The sequence below is a fragment of the Cupressus sempervirens genome, chromosome 4 (assembly GCF_028749045.1).
Source record: "Cupressus sempervirens isolate cs-2001-9-10 chromosome 4, ASM2874904v1, whole genome shotgun sequence".
NCBI classification, from domain to species: domain Eukaryota; kingdom Viridiplantae; phylum Streptophyta; class Pinopsida; order Cupressales; family Cupressaceae; genus Cupressus; species Cupressus sempervirens.
Window position 1 is genome coordinate 660,925,948 of NC_143121.1, and position 20,471 is coordinate 660,946,418.

Here is a 20,471-nt window from a genome sequence, read left to right on the forward strand (position 1 = left end):
GGATGACACGAAAACGAAACATATGGTCCAAAAAATTCTTCATAATGTTATTTTGCAATAGTTAGGGTGTCGACATTGCGACGAATAAAGTTTCCGACATCTACTTATTGATGTCAAATGGCTTATGTTGATGGCTACCATTGTAGTTTTCACACTAGTTTAGCGAGGACCATATTCATCAGATGCCTGACAATATTCAATCATTTGGTGGAAGAATTGACATCATAAATCAATGCTAAATGTAGTAGTGACATGGTGGGGATTCCAAAGGGTAGCAACCTCGCTAGAGGCCCCTAAGGTTTTAGTGTAAAGGAAATCAACCCCTGATCACAAATTATTCACCAAAAAAGAAAAAATTGAATAAGACATTTTAACTTTTTACGAGAGCAAAATATCAACTTTGTGTTAAAAAAACATTGTTTGATAGCATATTGCTTCCTTGGACTATTTCGCCTGCTAATGTTCCAAAAGAAGAAAATCATTTCTTACTGTTTGGTTCATAAAAATATAAAGTTAATATGCATCGTACTTTTCTTTTCCCATAACAATGCATGAACTACAACTCTTTGAGAAGAGCTATTGTTTATTATATTTTTTAAAGAACCAATTTTCGCTATTTTATTCTGGACACGACTATCCTCCAACAAAATGCACCTTTGGTCAAAATTGATAAAATAAAAAATACAATAGATTTTGTTGAAATTTTCAGCATTTCTTCTTCATGATTTGTATATTTTGTAATGGAAAACAACAAAAAATTGAAAAAAAATTACTGGTGTTTTCGAAGATATGACAAATTTTTTTATTAGTATTGTATGTTTGGAACATAGCCCGCGACTTTTATTTTAGCTTAAAGTATTTAAAAATGTATTTTATTTTATTAAAACCGTCTCTTCATTTTAATTTGAATTAAAAACAGGAGGTCAAGCTCTGAAAGCACCAGAACGTTGTTAAATGTGAGATGGCTGGATTGCCATGGACGGGAAGGGAAAATATTCGCGTGGGCAATGGCCATGGGATTGCAATGGAGAGGGATGCAGGGTGGGCATGCCCTGGCTTTTCCAATCTGTCTTCAATGTAGGGAAGGTCATCACCAGCATAGCGAGCAAGAATGGTCCGATAAAACTGAAAGCAGCACCAGCAGCGCCTTTTAAATTGTCTCCAGAAGAGCAGGGAGAGGCTGAGGAGCGAGCTCTAGCGTTAGCACTCGCCACCAAGAAAGAGGCCACTCTCTTAGAGTTCTACTCCCCCAAATGCAGACTTTGCGCTTCTCTGGCAAATACTGTGGCCGAGGTGGAGGCCAAAAATGGTGAATGGCTCAACATTGTTATGGCAGATGTGGAGAACAAAGCATGGTTGCCAGAGGTGACCCTGTCTTCCTCTCTCATTTCTTTCATTTATCTTTAGGGCTTATTTTGTTATTTGTTTTCGTTCGAATAGTTTTGATTAGGATTTTGTTGAACACCGTTAAATTGCCTAAGCGTAGTCGTGCCTCGCTTGTCCGTTGAAGTACGCTGGTGAGGTGCAGCGATCTTATCGGAGGACTATGTCATTTCAGTCAATAAGATGTTCTGGATTGGAGTTCCAGTTGGTCCAGGAATAACTTAAATTAGACGATGTCAGGTTAATACATAACAAGCTTTCCAACTGCAACTCTTTAGTGAACCTCAAGATCTTTTTGCCACTGAATATCATCACTTGGAGGGGTTTTCGTCAAAACGTGTGAGTGATTTTTTCTTTTCAGTGTGAAGTCGTCACAGGGTTTAGGAGTCAGAATTTGCTGCCTCGTTGAAATACGAAAGCCCGCTATTTTCCTAGGCCATTTCCTCTTATTGTTTAGGGTTTCGATGGGGATATTCAAAATTCTCTTTGTTGAAACTGAAAAGATGTACAATATAACAAGTTATAAATGTTAAGAAGGTAGCTTTGTTATGCATTTTCAAAAACTAAGGTTCAAAATGTTGATCTTCGAGCCACCCAATGTGGTTTGTTGTCAAAAGGAATGATAGGATAAGGGGGGAGGTTCTTAAATCGTTAATCTCGATTGTAATTAAGATGACATGCAATCAATGCTGATAACTACAATGAAGAGGGGCCTGTTTGATTCTTACTCCTTATCGACAATATTAACTGGACAGCAGCATTATTAAATTGTAATTTTTATGGTTCTTATTAAATTTGCTAAGGATATATCCATGGTCTTTGTATTCGAGCTCTGTCAGATGGCCGTGGTGAAGTAAAGATGCTAGTGCTTGTTAGTTTTTATTTAACTCTTACAGAGTGCTGACGTGCAAAATCTAAAAGGGTTGTTGGAGTGGCAGGTATGGATGCAGAATATGAAGATGCTAAAGCTTGCCTCATTTCTTCCTCTCTTCATCATTAGTTCATATATACACATACGCACCACACACATGTATACACACACGTGTGTGTATACACATACTCACATACACCGACATGATGCGCTAACTGAAAATAAACCTTCTGATGCAAATATCACATTCTATAGTTCATCACGCTTAACAGGAACGCAGAGGTTATGCCTTTTATATAAGGTAGCCATGTGGGTGTTCCAGAGAAAAAATGGCACAAATACATGACCATCTAGGTACATGCTCTATGCTGTACTTGTTTAGAATAGAGATGTAAGACGACAAAGAGCCAAATGGAGGAAACTGCAAATGATGATAGCATTTCTAGCTATTTTTCTAAGGCATTAGTCGCAAAAGTGAAATTTTTAACGATGCGAAAATATCTTAGCAGTTGATGCTGAGTAAATGGCCTCTTGAATATCATCTTTTCAACTCTGTCACAAATATTTAGGAGCTATCATTGAGACATAGAACATCAATTATTTTTCTTCTCACAAAGAAGTTTAAAACTTTTCGAGTGATGTCATGCGGCCATAAAACTTTTTAATAAGCTGCTGCATAACTCTAGCAGTACCAAGAATCATTATAATATTTTTTCTGAGAAGAATTCATATTTTGCATTTCTGGAGACACGAGCTAATAAAAAGTAAACCCACTGATGCGAATTTCACATTCTGTAGTTCATCATGCTTAACAAGAACGCTTTGGTTATGCCTTTTATATTACTTAGCCATGTGGGTGTTTCAGAGGAAAAATGGCTCAAATACATGATCATCTAGGTACCTGCTCTATGCTGTACATATTTAGAAGAGAGATGTAAGTTGAAAAAGAGCCAAAAGAAGGAAACTGCAAATGATGATGTCATTTCGGCTCTTTTTCTAAGACATAGGTTGCAAAAGTGATATTTTAAATCATGTGAAATTATCTTAGCAGTTGATGCTGAGCAAATAGTCTTTTGAATATCATTTTTTCAGCTCTGCTACAAATTTTTAGGAGCTATCATTGAGGCATAGAACACCAATTATTTTTCTTATTGTGAAGAAGTTTAAAACTTCTTGAGCTATGTCATGCAGTCAGAAAACTCCGTAAGAAGCTTCTGCATAACTCTAGCAGTAACGACAATTGTTTATATATTTTTCCGAGAAGAACTCATATTTTGCATTTCCGGAGTTTTTTACATTGCTAGGGACCATATATGGCTTATTAACTAAACTGGTATGCTCATCTGCAGGACCTTATCTCTTAGAAGCAATTTTTTTCCCAAGAATCTTTAGGCATATCAAATGACAGATATTTTCAATTTCTTGGGATATTATCACAAAAAAATCGGTAAAATATTGGGAATCTATAAATGAAATAATTTTTTACAAAGAGAGAAATAATTGTTTCTTTTTACATTTAAAGCCATCCTAATTGCGTAGAGTGTCCAGAGGCGGTTTGTTCTGGCTGAGTCTAGAGACTTAGGATTCAGGCTCTTCAGGCTGTCTAAGTTTGGTTGAGTCTTGGCAGACATGCCAAGCTTGGCTAGGATTGGGGAAAAAACTAAAAGAAGATAAAACAAAATAAATTTGTTAAATGTTTTTCTCTTTTGATAGGTAGAAGGTCATGAGACCTACATCTCAATTGGGCACCAAAGATTAGAGATAGATAGGTATCCTTGGTGTAACCTTTACATAAATATCTCAGAGTAATTTAACCAATTTTAGCACCTGTTTTTGATTTTCAAATTTATAGCTTTACTCGTGATATTTCCTTGTGAATATAACCTGAAAATAAAACTTGGCTAGGATCAAGTTGTTAGAACCAAAAGAACTATGCTTCATAATAAAAAATAAAACTTATCTCTTTTTAACTGTAACTTTAAAATCAAATAGTATATAAGGAAAAGTTTTAAATAACTGAAAATATGTCACTTATTAACATTAAACTTCCATGATATCAGCCATATTGGTCAATCATACAACTTGCACATAGACATATAGAACCTATCAAAGAAATTAACTAGTTTATTTTAACAGTAAAAGTTCTAAATCAATTTCGCTCCAAGAACAAGTGTCCAACTGATACTTATCATATTAGCTTGACTTATTAGAATCTCTTCTTCATATGCTCCTTTGTTAGCGAGATTATTTGCTTCTCTATTACCTTCCCTATAAATATGTTTTATGGTTGTTTCTTTGAATTGATCAAGGATGTCTAGGACATATTCAAGTTTAGAATTAAGGATCCAGTTTGGGGTTTCTTTTTTTCTTAACGCATTTAGAATCATTTTTGAGTGTCCTTCGATAACTAATTTGTTAATACCTATCTCTCTACTTAGAGTTAAGCCTTCTATTAGGGCCTCTATTTCGACTAAGTTATTAGACATTTCTCCTAAAGGTTTGGCGTGTTTAGTTAGGTATCATCCGTTATTTGAACAAGTAATACATCCTAAGCCTACTGGTCCTAGAATACGTCTAGAGACCCCATCAAAATTTAATTTGACCATTCTGCAAGAGGAGGTTCCCATTTTCTTTCCTAGTGATCTTGTTGGATTTTGTGTGTATCATTGGTGGATTAATTAATTTAAACCAATTTTTACGCATATCTGCATCCTAGTCTGAAAAGGAACCTTCCTACTTATATGAGTTTCTAAGATTACTGTTAGCTACCTCAATAATACAAGCCTCCAATTTATAAAAAAAGATGCTAGAACAATCTTTTCATTACAAAAAAATCTTCTATTCCTTTCTTTCCATAATTCCCATAGGAGTATGGAATGGACATTTTCTATAAATTACTATAAACCTTAGAACAACCATATTTTGGCCAACTTTAAAAAAAATTAATAGGTTATCAAGAAATGTGGTTTGCCAATTTAATTTCTTACATAACCAATACCAACAATTCTTAGCAAAGGGACAATCATAAAGCAAGTTTTTAGAAGTTTCAGATTCTTTTTCACAAAGTGGGCATCTAGATGGTCCTTCAAAACCCATCTTGGTAAACCTATTTGTTGTTAGAATTCTCTTTTGAAGAGTAGCCCAAAGAAAGATACCTGCTTTTGAAAGATATGCCGGATCCCAACATAGATTTAAATGAATGTCAATTGTATCCCATTGTTGAGAATTTAATATCTTTTCATACCCTAGTTTGACTTTATAATTTCTATCCTTCGAGGCTCCCCAAATTAATTTATCTTTCCTATCTTTATGATTTACCTGTCTACTGTAATGTCCCCCACTTAGCCAGTTTGGAGGTATGTTGTTGTTAGCCCATTCTTGTATGGTCCCGAGGGCTAACCGGGACTTCAAAAGGGATCTTGAGGTTATTTGGCCTAGTCAAATTTAATTACAGGCCAAACGGAGTTCATTTGTTGGGTTGTCAGGAAGACTTACTATTTTTAGTAAGCCAAAAGGGGGATGCAGTGCCTTCAATTTTCAGTGACAGGATGAGATGCGTTTTGTTGGGCTCTTTCTAATGAGCTATTATATGTGGGATTTCGAGTTTATTTGGTATATTATTTTAATGTTTGAAGTTACAACGGTAAAGTGACTATTTAAATTAAATATTATAATGTTTCATAAAGTCACTTTATAAAAATCAAGAGTCCCCCTTTTGAGTACATACATGGACTTTGTAAAAAGAAAAAAAGAAGTAATATTAAAAATCATGTCTTATCCCACATTGGCAAGACGGAAGCGTGGAGCGAGGAAGGGATTAAAAGAAAGAGGATAGCTCTCATTTATTCAGGCTTGGAAATATCAAAGAAATTGAGAAATTTTCTGGAGATTATGTCTCAATAGTTTGGAGGACGAAATCCCTTCACACTGGAAATCTTGACACCATTGAAAGATATGGTCTTGAGATTCAACATAGCAGCAATCCGAAAAAGCAGAACCGAAAAAGCAGGCTGAAAAAGCGGGTACGAAAAAAGTTGTCCGAAAAAAGCGGAACCGAAAAAGCAGGCTGAAAAAGTGGGTACGAAAAAGCAGGCCGAAAAAGCAGTTCAAAAAAAGCAAAGCAAAAGGGGCAGCATAGAAGGAAATTATTTTAGCCATCTACAACCAGGTTCTTTTGTTAGTATTGTTTTTTTAGGGTGTTATGAGCTTTCAGCTTTAGTGTGCATTATACCAGCATTATCATTTTGTAATCCATGTAAATGCCAAAGTCTTGGCCATATTTCATGAGCATTGTAATTTTCATTGCAATTAAGAAGATAATAGTTGCTGGTGTCATTTAAGCAATATAATATCATTATTTATCAACTAGTTAGTTTGTATACCAACTGTTTGTAAAAATGCCAGTTGGCTGTAGGTGTTCATTTCTCATGCTTAGATCATATATATGCACTAAATATTGTCAAAATTTGTAGCACACTCATGTTAGGTCATTGTGTAGTCCATTGTAGTCTTCTAGCACAAGATTTTCATTGATGCAAATTGTAAAAAAAGTCATTTGAAGCTAGCTGAAATACTATATCAGTCATACGTCCCTTGCATGTGAATTGTTTGATGAAATTCCTTGAGCTTTCATCAGCATTTTTTTGAGGGCAAATTTGAGGAGGGTTATTACATCTACTTTTTAAAAATTGATTAAAATTGTACTTTTCCTGTGATGAAAGTGGAGTTTCATCTAGGGTTTTGCATTGCCATCCTCCATACCGATTATCGTTAATTTTAATTTTATAATCACTCACATTCTTACCCCACGGAGCTAAAAGAGTGTTTTTGATTTCGATAGGTAGATTTACACTATTTGGAGAAGGGAGCCCATCCCATGAATCTTCCCAAAATAAAGCATCTTGCTAAATTGATATCCCAAGTTAGGTTATTAGCTATTAATGGGCGGTAGTTCAATTTAAAGTTCCAAATTCTTGAACCTTTTGGAGGATTTTTAGTTCTAAACAAAGACAGAGTATTATTATTGTTTAAATAGTTATGATATAAAATTTTGGCCCATTTACCATTATGTTCTTTAAACATTCTCCAAATAAGTTTTGCCCCTAGTGCCTCATTTTGCCAACTCAAATTTCTTATGCCTTGTAAATGCACTGATAAACTTAGTTTTAGACTATAGTTTTGACTTTAGACTTCCGATATGTTTCTTCTATCACTGGTATAGATTTGCAATCTCAAGTATTATGATGATATTCAACTTGAATAGGAAATTCTGAAAATGGTATTTTACCTCCAATGAATATCGATGGCAGAGATAGAAAATATTTGTAGTTTTCAATGATTGCTATCTCTAACATTTGCCATCAGATGTATATAAGTCCAAGACCGAACAAATGTGTCTATTCCTTACTATGAGCCATGAAGGTTCAATCGTACTTGTTTCCAAGAGACATGTTTAATATTGGTTGTTAACCATAACATAGATCTCATTAGTATTAAGTATGCAAATAAATAATATTATATCGATAGATAAGATATAACCAATATAGCATACTTGTTGGTGTAAATTTTCAGACTGCTGATGGAAAATGGACTGTCAAACTTGACCATGAAAATCTAGAGTAACCGATGCGATTACTTTTAACACTCCCTCTTCCCTAGTGAAGACAACAAGGTATGAATAGTTTTAGATATCACTTAGCGCATGATACCAAGGAATATACAAAAATCAAGTCAGCCTAATACCTGTATATCTTAGTTATGGTATGTGCACTGATACAATGTCGCATGATGTCTACCATAACATGTCATGGCTTGTCCATGGACAATACGTCACATAATGTCCACCATGATTATCTCATTAAGACCAAATTGATTTTGCAATAGATATCAAGTCAGCGCGATCAATCGGTTAGTTTGAGAGATGTTTACTATCAAGTCAGCATGATAGTAGACATTGTAAAGTCGTCACCTTATAATGCTAAATACAAATGTATATTATTAGAAAGATCGTCACCTTTCAGTAATACACACAGGTGAGGCCCAAAAAGTCATAGTCACATATGACAAAAGAGTTTACTCATTAAACATATATATATATATAAAGTGCAAAAGCACAATTTTGAGATTTAATCTCAATGAATTACATTTCAACCAATTGGGATTCTTTTTGAGGTGCTCCACTTTAACTTTGGAGAGAGGTTTGGTAAGGATATCTGTTGTTTGATCATTTGTACAAATATATTCCAATTGAATTGCTTTCCTTTCAACCGTATCCCTTGCTTTACTTTCAACCATATCCCTCATATAGTGGTAAGGAATCTCTATATGCTTGGATCAATCATGGAAAACAGGATTAACTGAGAGCTTGATGCATATTTGTCACAATGAATAGTAGTAGGTTTCAAGTACTTTCCAAACAGTCCTATAATCAATTTTCGAAGCCATATTGCTTCTGTAGCACCTATAACGGCTACAATGTATTCGGCTGCGGTAGAACTTTGTGTTACAGAAGATTGCTTCCTGCTTATCCAAGAGATCATGGCTGATCGCAAACTAAAACAGTGTCCAAATGTGCTCTTTCAACCAGTCACACTTCTGGCTCAGTGTGATTTTGAGTATCCATGTAAGTCTAGATCAACATTTTTATATTTGAGTTCATATCCAATAGTACTCTGTATGTACCTTAAAATGTATTTAGCAGCAACAAGGTGTACTTCATGCGGTTTGCACATAAACTGACTCAAGGCATTCACTTCAGAGCAAATGTTAGGTCGTGTGCTAACCAAGTACATCAAGGATCCGATGATTTGTCTATAGAGAGTACAATCTACAAATTTGGATTTAGCTGTTGCTTCTTTCAGCTTGTGTAGTAAGTTAGTTTCAATGGGCGTGGAAACAAACCTACAGTTTAGCATTCCAAATCTTTTCATAATATCAATTGTGTATTTCCCTTGATTTAGAAGGATACCATAGTGTTTCTGCCAAACTTCCAATCCTAGAAAGTATTAATGTTGTATTGACCTTGTGATAATCATTCTATAGTTATTGGTTAATTATTAATTAGGCAAACTCTAATATATCTACTTTATATATATATATATATATATATATATATATATATATATGTTAATATTGCCTAAATGGTTATTAACTAATAAACCATAGAGACATGTCTCCTCTACACATATTTATATACATTTGAATTTGCATTTGGAACACATAAATAAATGACAGTGCTATTACATTTGTAGAAAATGATCCTTAAAATTTAACATGGTATTAGAGCAAGATATATATATATATATATATATAGCCTAAATGGTTATTAACTAATAAACCATAGAGACATGTCTCCTCTACACATATTTATATACATTTGAATTTGCATTTGGAACACATAAATAAATGACAGTGCTATTACATTTGTAGAAAATGATCCTTTAAATTGTATTAGAGCAAGGCTGCAAACATCGCAGGCTAACCTAAAAATGCTTGAGGAATCAAGTAATAGATAGAAATATCAAAAAGAAATTCATCCAGCAGTAAATCAATGGGTGAGAAATATGTAAATGGATTGACCAATTGATTCGAAATGGTCTTGAAGAGCAATATCCTGTCTCAAAGTTAAGCGCAAGAATATGAAGCTAAAATTCTCCACACGTATATACTATTTGCTATTATCGTTCTCAGACATAGAAAGTGACATTGTGATACTCAAGGAAAATAAAAATAAATCCAGTCAGCTGTATAAGCACTTAATATCCAAGTCTGCAACGAACATGCAAAATGAAAAATCAGCGAGATGTGTGTTGACTTTGGTATGGACGAAGCACAATGCCACGAAACACTAATACTTGATAGGAAAGGACACTAACAAGGAACAAAATAGATCTTTGTTTTGCTTACACAGAGGCGACTTGGCTCTAGTTAAGAAGACACACTAGACATTCAAATCAGAAAAATTCCGTTGTGGGGTAAAGACAACAATGACAATTCTGTTCATGGTTGCAAGTGAAACATAATATGGCGAGATTTGTGATATTCCTAACTTTGAATACACCGCCGAGCATTTGGAATTGAGGAGACTTTGAATATGTAAAACGTGGATAGGAGGCGTCACATAAGAAAAGGCCCCAATAACATAGAAAAGAAAAAAATTGGAATATATGAACCCTCTACCCATATTGCAGACGTGGAGGGAGGATAGAGGATGATAGTTTTAAGGAGTCAGCTTGGAAGATAATGTAAGGAGAAAGGAATGAATGCCGATAATATGACTTAGCTAAAGTAGGGGAGTTTGAAATAAGGAATAATCGTGGAGAAATATAGAGTATAGGGGATGAAATAAAGATGAGTGTGGAAGAGATTGACATAACACCAAGCTTTGATGGGGACGAGAACAATAAATAAATATAGAGATGCCAAGCATTTATATGTGGTTATAGAAAGATACGAAAATCAACGAGTTAGAAGCGTGCACTATCTAAGGAGGAAAATCAACGAATGATAATTCAGCTTGAATGTTAAATATTACCTTCAACCTATCACACTTAGCATCATCGGCCACTATATTGGAGCTTGAAATAAATAGGTATAAACATACAAGACTCATTTGGAACCAACGAACAAATAGGATGTAAGAAAGGCATCGTAGCATAAGAAATATTCCACCGTGTATAATAAAGAACCCATCATGTAGAAATCATACATAGTTTGAATCTACCATGAACAACTTACTTCAATATCAACAGTCATTAGTACGCGGAGTGCTGAAGATTATATTCCATTTGTGTATGGTATTCTTTCTGGGATCGATTGTGTAAATATTTTTAGCACCGACATTTCGGATCATACCACATGATCCATCATCAAGATGTAGGAGTATCATAATTTTATCGTTTTCCCAAGATAAACTATTGTATCATAATTATTAATCAAATGCCTAGACGATACTTCTAATATTGATATATAGAGAATACAAAGACATTAATATTGATACTTGGAGAGGACAATTTTGGTTCTCCAATTTGTAGTCTATTTGACTACAAAGACTAATTTGGTTCTCTAATTATCATTAGTTGGTAAAACATTATCATTAGATAGAAGTTTATGTTTGGCGTGGCAGATGATAATTCCTTCCTTCAGTGCTCATAATAAATAATTCTCCTCGTTCAAAAGGTTGGGCATTGGATACATCAAGTGGAGTGATTTTGAAGTCTCTACCTCACATTGTCATTAGTACGCGGAGTGCTGAAGATTATATTCCATTTATTTATGTTATTCTTTCTGGGATCGATTGTGTAAATATTTTTAGCACCAACATTTCGGATCATACCACATGATCCATCATCAGGATGTAGGAGTATCATAATTTTATTGTTTTCCCAAGATAAACTATTGTATCATAATTATTAATCAAATGCCTAGACGATACTTCTAATATTGATATTCTGAGAATACAAAGACATTAATATTGATACTTGGAGAGTACAATTTTGGTTCTCCAATTTGTAGTGTATCTGACTATGAAGACTAATTTCGTTCTCTAATTATCATTAGTTGATAAAACATTATCATTAGATAGAAGTTTATGTTTGGTGTGGCAGATGATAGTTCCTTCCTTCAGTGCTCATAATAAATAATTCTCCTCATTCAAAAGGTTGGGAATTGGATACATCAGGCGGAGTGATTCTGAAGTCTCTACCTCAAATTCTTAATATCAAGATTTCACTATAAAAATATTAATATTGAAGCATCAAGAACCAATGTGATCATACCATGAGATCAAAGGATTATTGAAACTATCATATCAAGTGGAATCTAAATTATAAGAGACAAAATACCTAACATTTGTATTTTTTGTTTTGGAAATAATAAGTAGTGGCACTTTTGGAGCCGTGTTATTGTGTAGGATTCATGACTAAACAATCCATTACACACTCTACCAAGAGCCATGTGTGAGAGGTACATTGAGTTCCATAGTAGGATGTTTCCTTTATCAATAGCTGATTAATAGGATGATGATAGATTGCATAAGGAGAAGATGTTTTTTTAGGAAGTCAGGCATGCTGATAAATTGTGTGGAGATACAACTTGTAGTGGCACTAAGTTGAATTATCTACCGAAGAGGAAGAATATATACAGCTTGTGATTAGTTTCTTCCAAGAGGAGGATATGAAAATTAGCGGAGAGCTTGAGTAGTAGAGGGAGAAATAAGAAAATGACATTCATTATGGCCATCTTAAAAGCATCTTGGCATATATTTGATGCAAAGATCATTGGGAAGGAATTAGAATAAGATGTTATAAGAAATGTGAATGCCAAATACAATAGAGTATTGGATATAATAGTGGGGCAAATTTCAATGAAAACTTGTGATGATGCAACAATTTACTTCGATTATGAAAGTGATGTGTTTGTCGACTAGAGTTGAAAGCTAGGCCTGATCGCTCTATTGCGTCCTCCCATAGTGCAAAAAGACTAAGGTATTGAGATCCATTAAATAGAAAGAAGTTTGCCATATTTAATGTGATGCAAAAATCATTGAAACGATATAAGAGCGGGAACTTCAGATTATGGGGGAGGGGTAATAATCAATGTTACGTTCCCACTTGAACCACCCTTAGAAGGGAGATGTTACATTCTCAAATAATCTAAAAAGGCATTTTCTGATTTGATGCATATGGACCTTCATTGGAGTAACTTGTGTAGATAAGTATTCTTATCTTTGAGTATTACATTTATCTACTTATTGTAATCTCTCTTATTTGCAATTCTATACATACCATAAAGAGCTATTTGCCTTTATCTTTTCCTTTGTGTCTGGAGATGTTCTTGCAGGAAAAGGAGGTTGGCACTTTATACATGCTACCAAATATTGTGAAGAACCCAATCTTATGATAAAGAAGTTTTGATCTAAAATTCATTAGTTATTTGATGATCATGCTGGATAAAGTGAGGCTCTTGAAGCTAATATCCATGTTGATTGAGATAGTGAAGTATCCTTCTATATCAAGAGGGAGTGTAATAGTGCATTAGAGGTAAACTTGGACAAAGAGACAAAGCAAATAGAAGATATGCTTCAATCAAACTTTTGATGATTTTGATTGTATTGATTCAGATGGAGTATACCATGTCGAGATGGATTCTCTGGTGATCATGTATGTAGGCTAGAAGGCCTTATGTTATCAGGATACTTGTTGAACTAGGGAAGCATGACACGACAAGCATTGCCTGGATATTAGAAGGATGATATCAGATTCAAAGGGAGTCTAACACTTCATCGGAGACAACCTTGTACAAGGAGGCCAAAAGGTTGCTATCAGAGTTAGAGAGAATCTGAATTGTAATGGACAACTAGGAATGCCCAAAAGCTGAACCAAGGCTGAAATTATATTAATGCTGAGAATGCTGCAATCAATTACAAAGAAATGTATTCCAAAGGCCAAACCTTAAGGGAATGACGTCTAGAATGTTACAACAGAGAATGAACGTCCTCTATTGCCAAAAAAAGGAGTGTGATTCACACATCCAAGCTCTTATCAAATGCAAGTCATAATCATCCGATGATCAGCAATGAGACTTTCAGCCCTATTTATCCTTTTCTTCATCCTTCTGGAAGGAACTAAAACATTAATTAATTGCAAGAGCTAGAAGCTTCCTCCTTCCAATAATTAATGCATACCCTAGAAATTCCTCCCTAGTAATAATTAATTAAATCACGAGAGGCTTCCGTTCTTCCAATAATTTATAAATACCCTAGAAGCTATTAATACAAAGTCACCTTTTAATTTTTAATTGAATGACTTTAATTTTTCTTATCCTCCACTTAGACTTTGGAGAATGTGAAGGCTAAAACATGGGAACATTACATGAATCTTTATTGGAGATAACCTTGTACGAGGTAAGAAGGTTGATATTAGTTTTAGAGGGAGTTTGACATTACCTCAGAAGCAACCTTGGATCGGAAAAAGTCTAAAAATTGAGAGGGAGAAGTTCAATCCTTGTAATAAATTCTTCTCTGTGAGAGAGAAGTTTGAGATGAAAACCCTTGTTCCACCCTCGAGGAGTAGCTATGGTGGATCCACCCTCTGACTTGGTTCATGGTGGATATTATGTGAGTTACTACACGACTCTGTTGGAAAACGTCATGAGAGATGATGGTCTTTCATTGATGTATTTGTGAGGTCGCTATTGTAAGGTGACAATCTTAACAACAACTTGACTTGTTATCATGATTGACTACCTTAAGTTGTTGTCCTGGAGTGCCAGATATCATGAAAACGAACGTATCACAATAGACTACATAAAGTTGTTGTCATGGAGTCCCAAAGATCATGATACTCGTCATGATGGAGATCATGACATTTTGATTACTTGTTATCTGATAGACTACATTCAGTTGTTCTCCCGAAGTGTGCCAGAAATCAGATAACTCATTCTTCTAGGATATAACATATTCTTTTGGTAGGCATCATGATCATGATGCCAGTGCACATACCAAGAGAATAAAGTATGATATTTCTTATTGAATCATAATTCAAATGATATCGAAAGGTAACATCTAAGTTGATATCCTTAAATATGCCTTTCCAAGAATATCATATTGAGATGACATCTCTTTATATACTTGAGAGCATAATTTGTTCTATAAGAATCCTCCCTAGCTAGGAGGGAGTGTTAATGTTGTAGCTTCAATTAGATTGAATTGACCTAGTGATAATCATTCTATGTTTATTGGTTAATTATTAATTAAACAAACTCTAATATATCTACTTATATATACATTATAGTATTATTATATATATAATATATATTTTAAATTTTAATATTTTCTAAATGGTTGCAAATAAACCATAGAGACATGTCTCTTCACGAGACATGTCTCCTCTACACATTTATACACATTTGAATATGCATTTGGAACACATAGAAATAAATGACAATTTGTGATGTGAATATCAAGATTTAACTGTGTGATTTTGAGTCAAACTCAATGACCCATGTTTCATGAGTAGTGATTCAACATGAATCCATCTCTCATGAGAATAAATGGAACACTTAGCACTCATTGGATCTAGGTGATGCTCACAGGGGTGAAGCACCGGGACTTCCCGGTGCTTCACCCCTGTGAGCATCACCTAGATCCAATGAGTGCTAAGTGTTCCATTTATTCTCATGAGAGATGGATTCATGTTGAATCACTACTCATGAAACATGGGTCATTGAGTTTGACTCAAAATCACACAGTTAAATCTTGATATTCACATCACAATTTGACTAGCTGTGGAAATCATCTCCTACTTATCAATAAATGACAATGTTATTACATTTGTAGAAAACGATCCTTAAAATTTAACAGAAAGTAGTGTTGTAGACCCAAATCTTTCATATCAAATTCTAAAGCCAATTCCTTTTTGCATTGAGCAATTAGGTGATCTTCTCCTGTAATCGGCAGATTATCAACACATAGAATTAATATTATCATATCACCTTTACCAACTTTGAAGTAGAGATTTGGATCAACTTCATTTTTAGAGAAACCTAGTCTTGTAAGATATTTGTCAATTCTCTCATACTAGGCTCTAGGGGCCTGTTTAAGTCCATACAAGGCTTTCTTCAATTTGCACACATGAGATGCTACATCATGAATCACAAAACTATTAGGTTGTTCTAGATAGACTTCCTCTTCTATAGTTCCGTTCAAGAATGCTGTCTTTACATCCATCTGGTGTGCTTTGCTTTCCAGTCCTTTGTTGTAGCGGTGGCTAAAACTGCTCTAATAGATGTATATCTGGCAACTGGTGCAAATGTCCCCTTATAATCAATTCCCTCCTATGAGAAACCTCTTGCAACAAAATGTGTCTTATGTTACTCTATATCACCCTTTGTAACATGTTTAATTTTGAAAAGCCATTTAGAGGAGACAATAGATTTCCCTTCTGGTCTAGGTACTATTTCCCACACATCATTTTTTAGAATGGACCGATACTCTTTTGTCATGGCATCTTTCCATACTTGGTGTTTAAGAGCTTCAGTTGCATTAGTAGATTTTGAATTTATAATCTTGTTCATTAGTGCTACATAGTTTGATAATATATTAGGCCTCTTACTCTCTCTAAAAGTGCCTTTTGGTGCAGCGAAGTTTTCTGCTTCCTCAACAAACTTTCTAGCCCAAAGTGGTTGTTTCCTTTTGTTGACATTATGATTTTGCTCCCCTGAATTTTAGGATTAGTATGGTATTTTTTTTCTTTTGGTTGCTCCTCGTGAGTCCTCAGAAGTAGGTTCTTCCTCCATGTTCTTAGGTGAGTCCTGACTTTCTAATTGATCTAAGCTCTTTGATCTTTTGAAGGCAATGTCTTCCTTGAAGGTGAAATCTCTGCTTAACTCTACTTGACCTTGATCAGGTAGATATATTTAGTAGCCTTTAGAAGTTTCACTGTAACTCACAAAATCCCCTTTTCTCCTAGAAGGTTCTATTGTTGTCCTTTTCTCTTTGGCTACATGTATGTATATAGGACACTCAAATATCGTAAGATGGCTTATATTAGGTTTCATGATGGTAAAGGTCTCTTTTGGTGTTTTATTATCAAGATGTGAGTAAGGACATCTATTTTGTTTATAGACAACTGATCTTGATGCTTTTTCCGTAAACGAAGTATCAAGGTTTTGATCATACATCATTGTCTTTGTAGCTTCCACAATGGTTCCGTTTTTCCTCTCAGGTACCTCATTTTGTTGAGGATTATATAGTACAATGAACTCCCGCTTAATCCCGACATCTACACAAAATTCTTCAAAGATTTTTGAAGTGAATTCTTTCCCATTGTCAGTTCTCAGAGTTTTAATTTTCTTTCCAGATGAGTTTTCTATTAGGGCTTTGAATTCTATTAATTTCTTAAGGATCTCTTTTGACTCTTTTCATTTCAGGAAGTAGATCCAAGTCTTTCTAGAGAAATCATCCACAAAAATTACATAGTATAGAGATCCTCCCATCGATCGGGTTGACATAGGTTCACATAGGTCTGAGTGTTCTAATTCCAATACATTTTCAGTTTTGCCCAAACTATTTTGGAAGGATCCTTCTGTTTTCTTCCCTAAAGCACACCCCTTACATGTTCCATTATGGGTTGCGTTTAGTTTGGGAAGTCCTGTTACTAATTTTTCCATAGATGTCAGGGCTCGAAAATGCATGCCCCAATCTTCTGTGCTAGATTTCATTGGAGTCATGAGTTTCATGAATGAGTGCTTGTTTTGACTCAATGCAGATTTTCTATAGGTATCCATGTCTTACAGTTATTGTTTTAGCCTTCTTAAACATAGCATTCTTTGGCCATGCCAAGACTTTTCCATTCATGAAGGTGACTATATCCGTTATCCTCTAGGGCAGATATAGATACTAGGTTTCTTTTAATTCCTGGTACAAATAATACATGTTGTAGTTGTATAGTGATGTCATAATCTAATTTGATATTATAGGTCCTTACTCCTTTTACAGGATATGCAAAGTCATCTCCAATGGTTACCTCTTTCTCCATTTCTTCAACCATTGTATCTAGATGTTCTTGGAATCCAAGTATATGTCTAGAAGACCCACTATCAATCACCCACAATATTGACTTATTTGATACATGATTTGATAGTGCTGAATAGAATATAAGTTTCTCAGGATCTCCATCTGTATTTGTTTTCTTGACCTTAGCATAGGATGCTTGTTTCTTAATTCTGTTAGGGCATTTGGCACCATAATGTCCATATTCATCACATCTAAAACATTGGACTTGTGAAGCATCTCTCCTTTCCTTGCCCTTTCCATGAAAGTTTTTCTTCCTTTTGAAGGCCGTCTTCTTTCCTTTCTTGTGATGTTATGCATTTAAAACATCAAGGTCCTTGTTTATGGATTTTTGTTCAATTCCTTTTGGTAACTATCTCGCTTCTTCTTGTAGACAGTTAGACCTTAGTCAGTCTAATTTTAGGAGTTTTGACCTTGCACTTATGGCTTGTTTGAATGATTCCCATGAGTTTGGTAATCCACTTAGAGGTATAAGGGATAATTCTTTGTTTTCTATTTCATGCTCAATGTTTGATAGTTGATCCCTCAATTCTATTATTCTCATGTAGTAGGCAGTCATAGATTCTCCTTTATTCATAATTATTCATAGCTGTGTTTTTGAGTGCAAGGGTTCTGCCTGTATTTTTTCTCCCAAAGGTGCTCTCTAGAGATTTCAACATGAGCTAGGCAGTTTTCTGTTTTCCTATAATAGTTACTATGTGGTCTTTCATAGAATCCACTATTAATTTCATAGCTTTCTTGTTATTTTCAAGCCATTGGGATTTTTTTGGCTCATTCTTAGGTTCTGACCTTTTATCCTTTACATATAAATCTACTTTGTGCTCATCCAATATCATCATGATTCCTAATTTCGACGCTACAAAGTTGTTGTCTCCCTTAAGGCGATCCTCAAATCTGATTGGATTGTCATATTTAATTAAGTTTGTTTAAGAGAACTTTTTCAACATGGGTAGTCAGATTTTGTAAGTTTACCTCTGATCTTCTTAACTAGGCTCTGAAACCATGTAAATGCACTAATAAACTTAGTTTTAGACTATAGTTTTGATTCAGACTTCTGATAAGTTTCTTCTATCACTGGTATAAATCTGCAATCTCAAAGATTATGATTATATTCTAAGTTGAACAAGAAATTCTGAAAATTGTATTTTACCTCTAATGATATCGATGGCAGAGATAGAAATGATTTGTAGTTTTCAATGATTGCTATCTCTAACATTTGCCATCAAATATATATAAGTCCAAGATTGAATAGATATGTCTATTCCTTACGATGAGACATGAATGTTCAATTGTACTTGTTTCCAAGAGGCATGTTTAATAATGGTTGTTAACCATAACACAGATCTCATTAGTGTTAAGTATGAGTTAACAAAACAGATTGATCATGCAAATAAATAATACTAGATCGATAGGTAGGAGATAACCAATATAGCATACTTGTTTGTGTAATCTGCTAGATCACCAATGGAAAAAAAACTGTCAAACTTGACCATGAAAATCCATGCTAACCGACTCTATTATTTTTAACATGCGCAGGCCTCCAAATTCCTTAGGTCTACATGTTTTTTCCCATTTTATCAAAGCTTTTCTTTTCTTATCTCTAGTACCTTGCCACAAGAAGTTTTTGAGTTTAGAGTCTAATTTCCTTTTTACACCTTTGGATAGGGGAAGACATGACATATGATATGTGGGGATGGCCGAAAGTACTGCTTTGATAATATTCTGCCAGCTTTAGTTAACTATTTCCCTTTTTTTAATCCAGTTTTTCTAAAATCGCATCCTAAGCTTTACTTTCTTTAATGACTTTTTCAAGTTGAATACCAAGGTATAAGGAAAGGTTCCTTTTTTGAATTCCATTACTCATTCTACAAATTTCTCTCTCCACTTTCTCTTTGGTATTTCTAAAGAAAAACTCTGATTTGTTAGCATTTACTCTTTGACTTGATGCTTCCTATAAAGTTTATTACCAGATTTGATTGATTGCAAAATTTTGTTGCAGGTACAAATGATAACATCAATGTTTTGAATCGCTTCCAGAATCTGCAAACATTAGTGTAGTAATAACATAAATGAAGTAATATCAAACTTAGAATTATCTTCGATCTTTTTGGAGTGCTTGCATTAATAGATTTCAATGCCAAGATTACATCGGGCAGATTGGGTAAATATCAACGGAAGAGATGTGGGGATGAATGGCCATGTCTCCAATTGGAGACATGGACATTCATTCTCACACCCATTCATTGTTAACTAATACTCATGATTAGTTACTGCCATAACATAGTGATTAAATGTATAACCAATCATTACATTTGTGGCTCAATATAAAGGATAGATTGATCAAGATCTAAACATCAAAGGAACCAAAAATAATCTTGATCATGCCTTAATGATCTCAGAACATATATATATCTCATCGGTTTCAAATTGTGGAAGATACAACAACATGTATGCATATATGTATAACAGCGTGTGCATCATGCCGTTGTACATATATACATACGTATGTGCTTACCATAGTAATGTCAGACCAAAGGTACATGCATTAACACTTCCATATAATTATTTATTATTTTCTAAAAATTTTGAGCTTCTTCCAAAGTGCTTTCTCTTGGTAGAATTGTATCATTTGCAAATTGTTGATGT

The 20,471-nt window shown here is 34.4% G+C and overlaps 1 protein-coding gene across 1 annotated transcript in view; it reads left to right on the plus strand.

Moving 5' to 3' along the window:
• The first annotated feature begins 893 nt into the window (after positions 1 to 893).
• The window catches only part of LOC149562988 (Thioredoxin superfamily protein), a 45,873-nt gene continuing 26,295 nt past the window's right edge, over positions 894 to 20,471 (plus strand). The window contains exon 1 of the mRNA XM_089826429.1: positions 894 to 1,365. Within this exon, the coding sequence (XP_089682555.1) occupies positions 976 to 1,365 (390 nt within the window). The 5' untranslated portion in view covers positions 894 to 975. The remainder of the gene's footprint in view (positions 1,366 to 20,471) is intronic.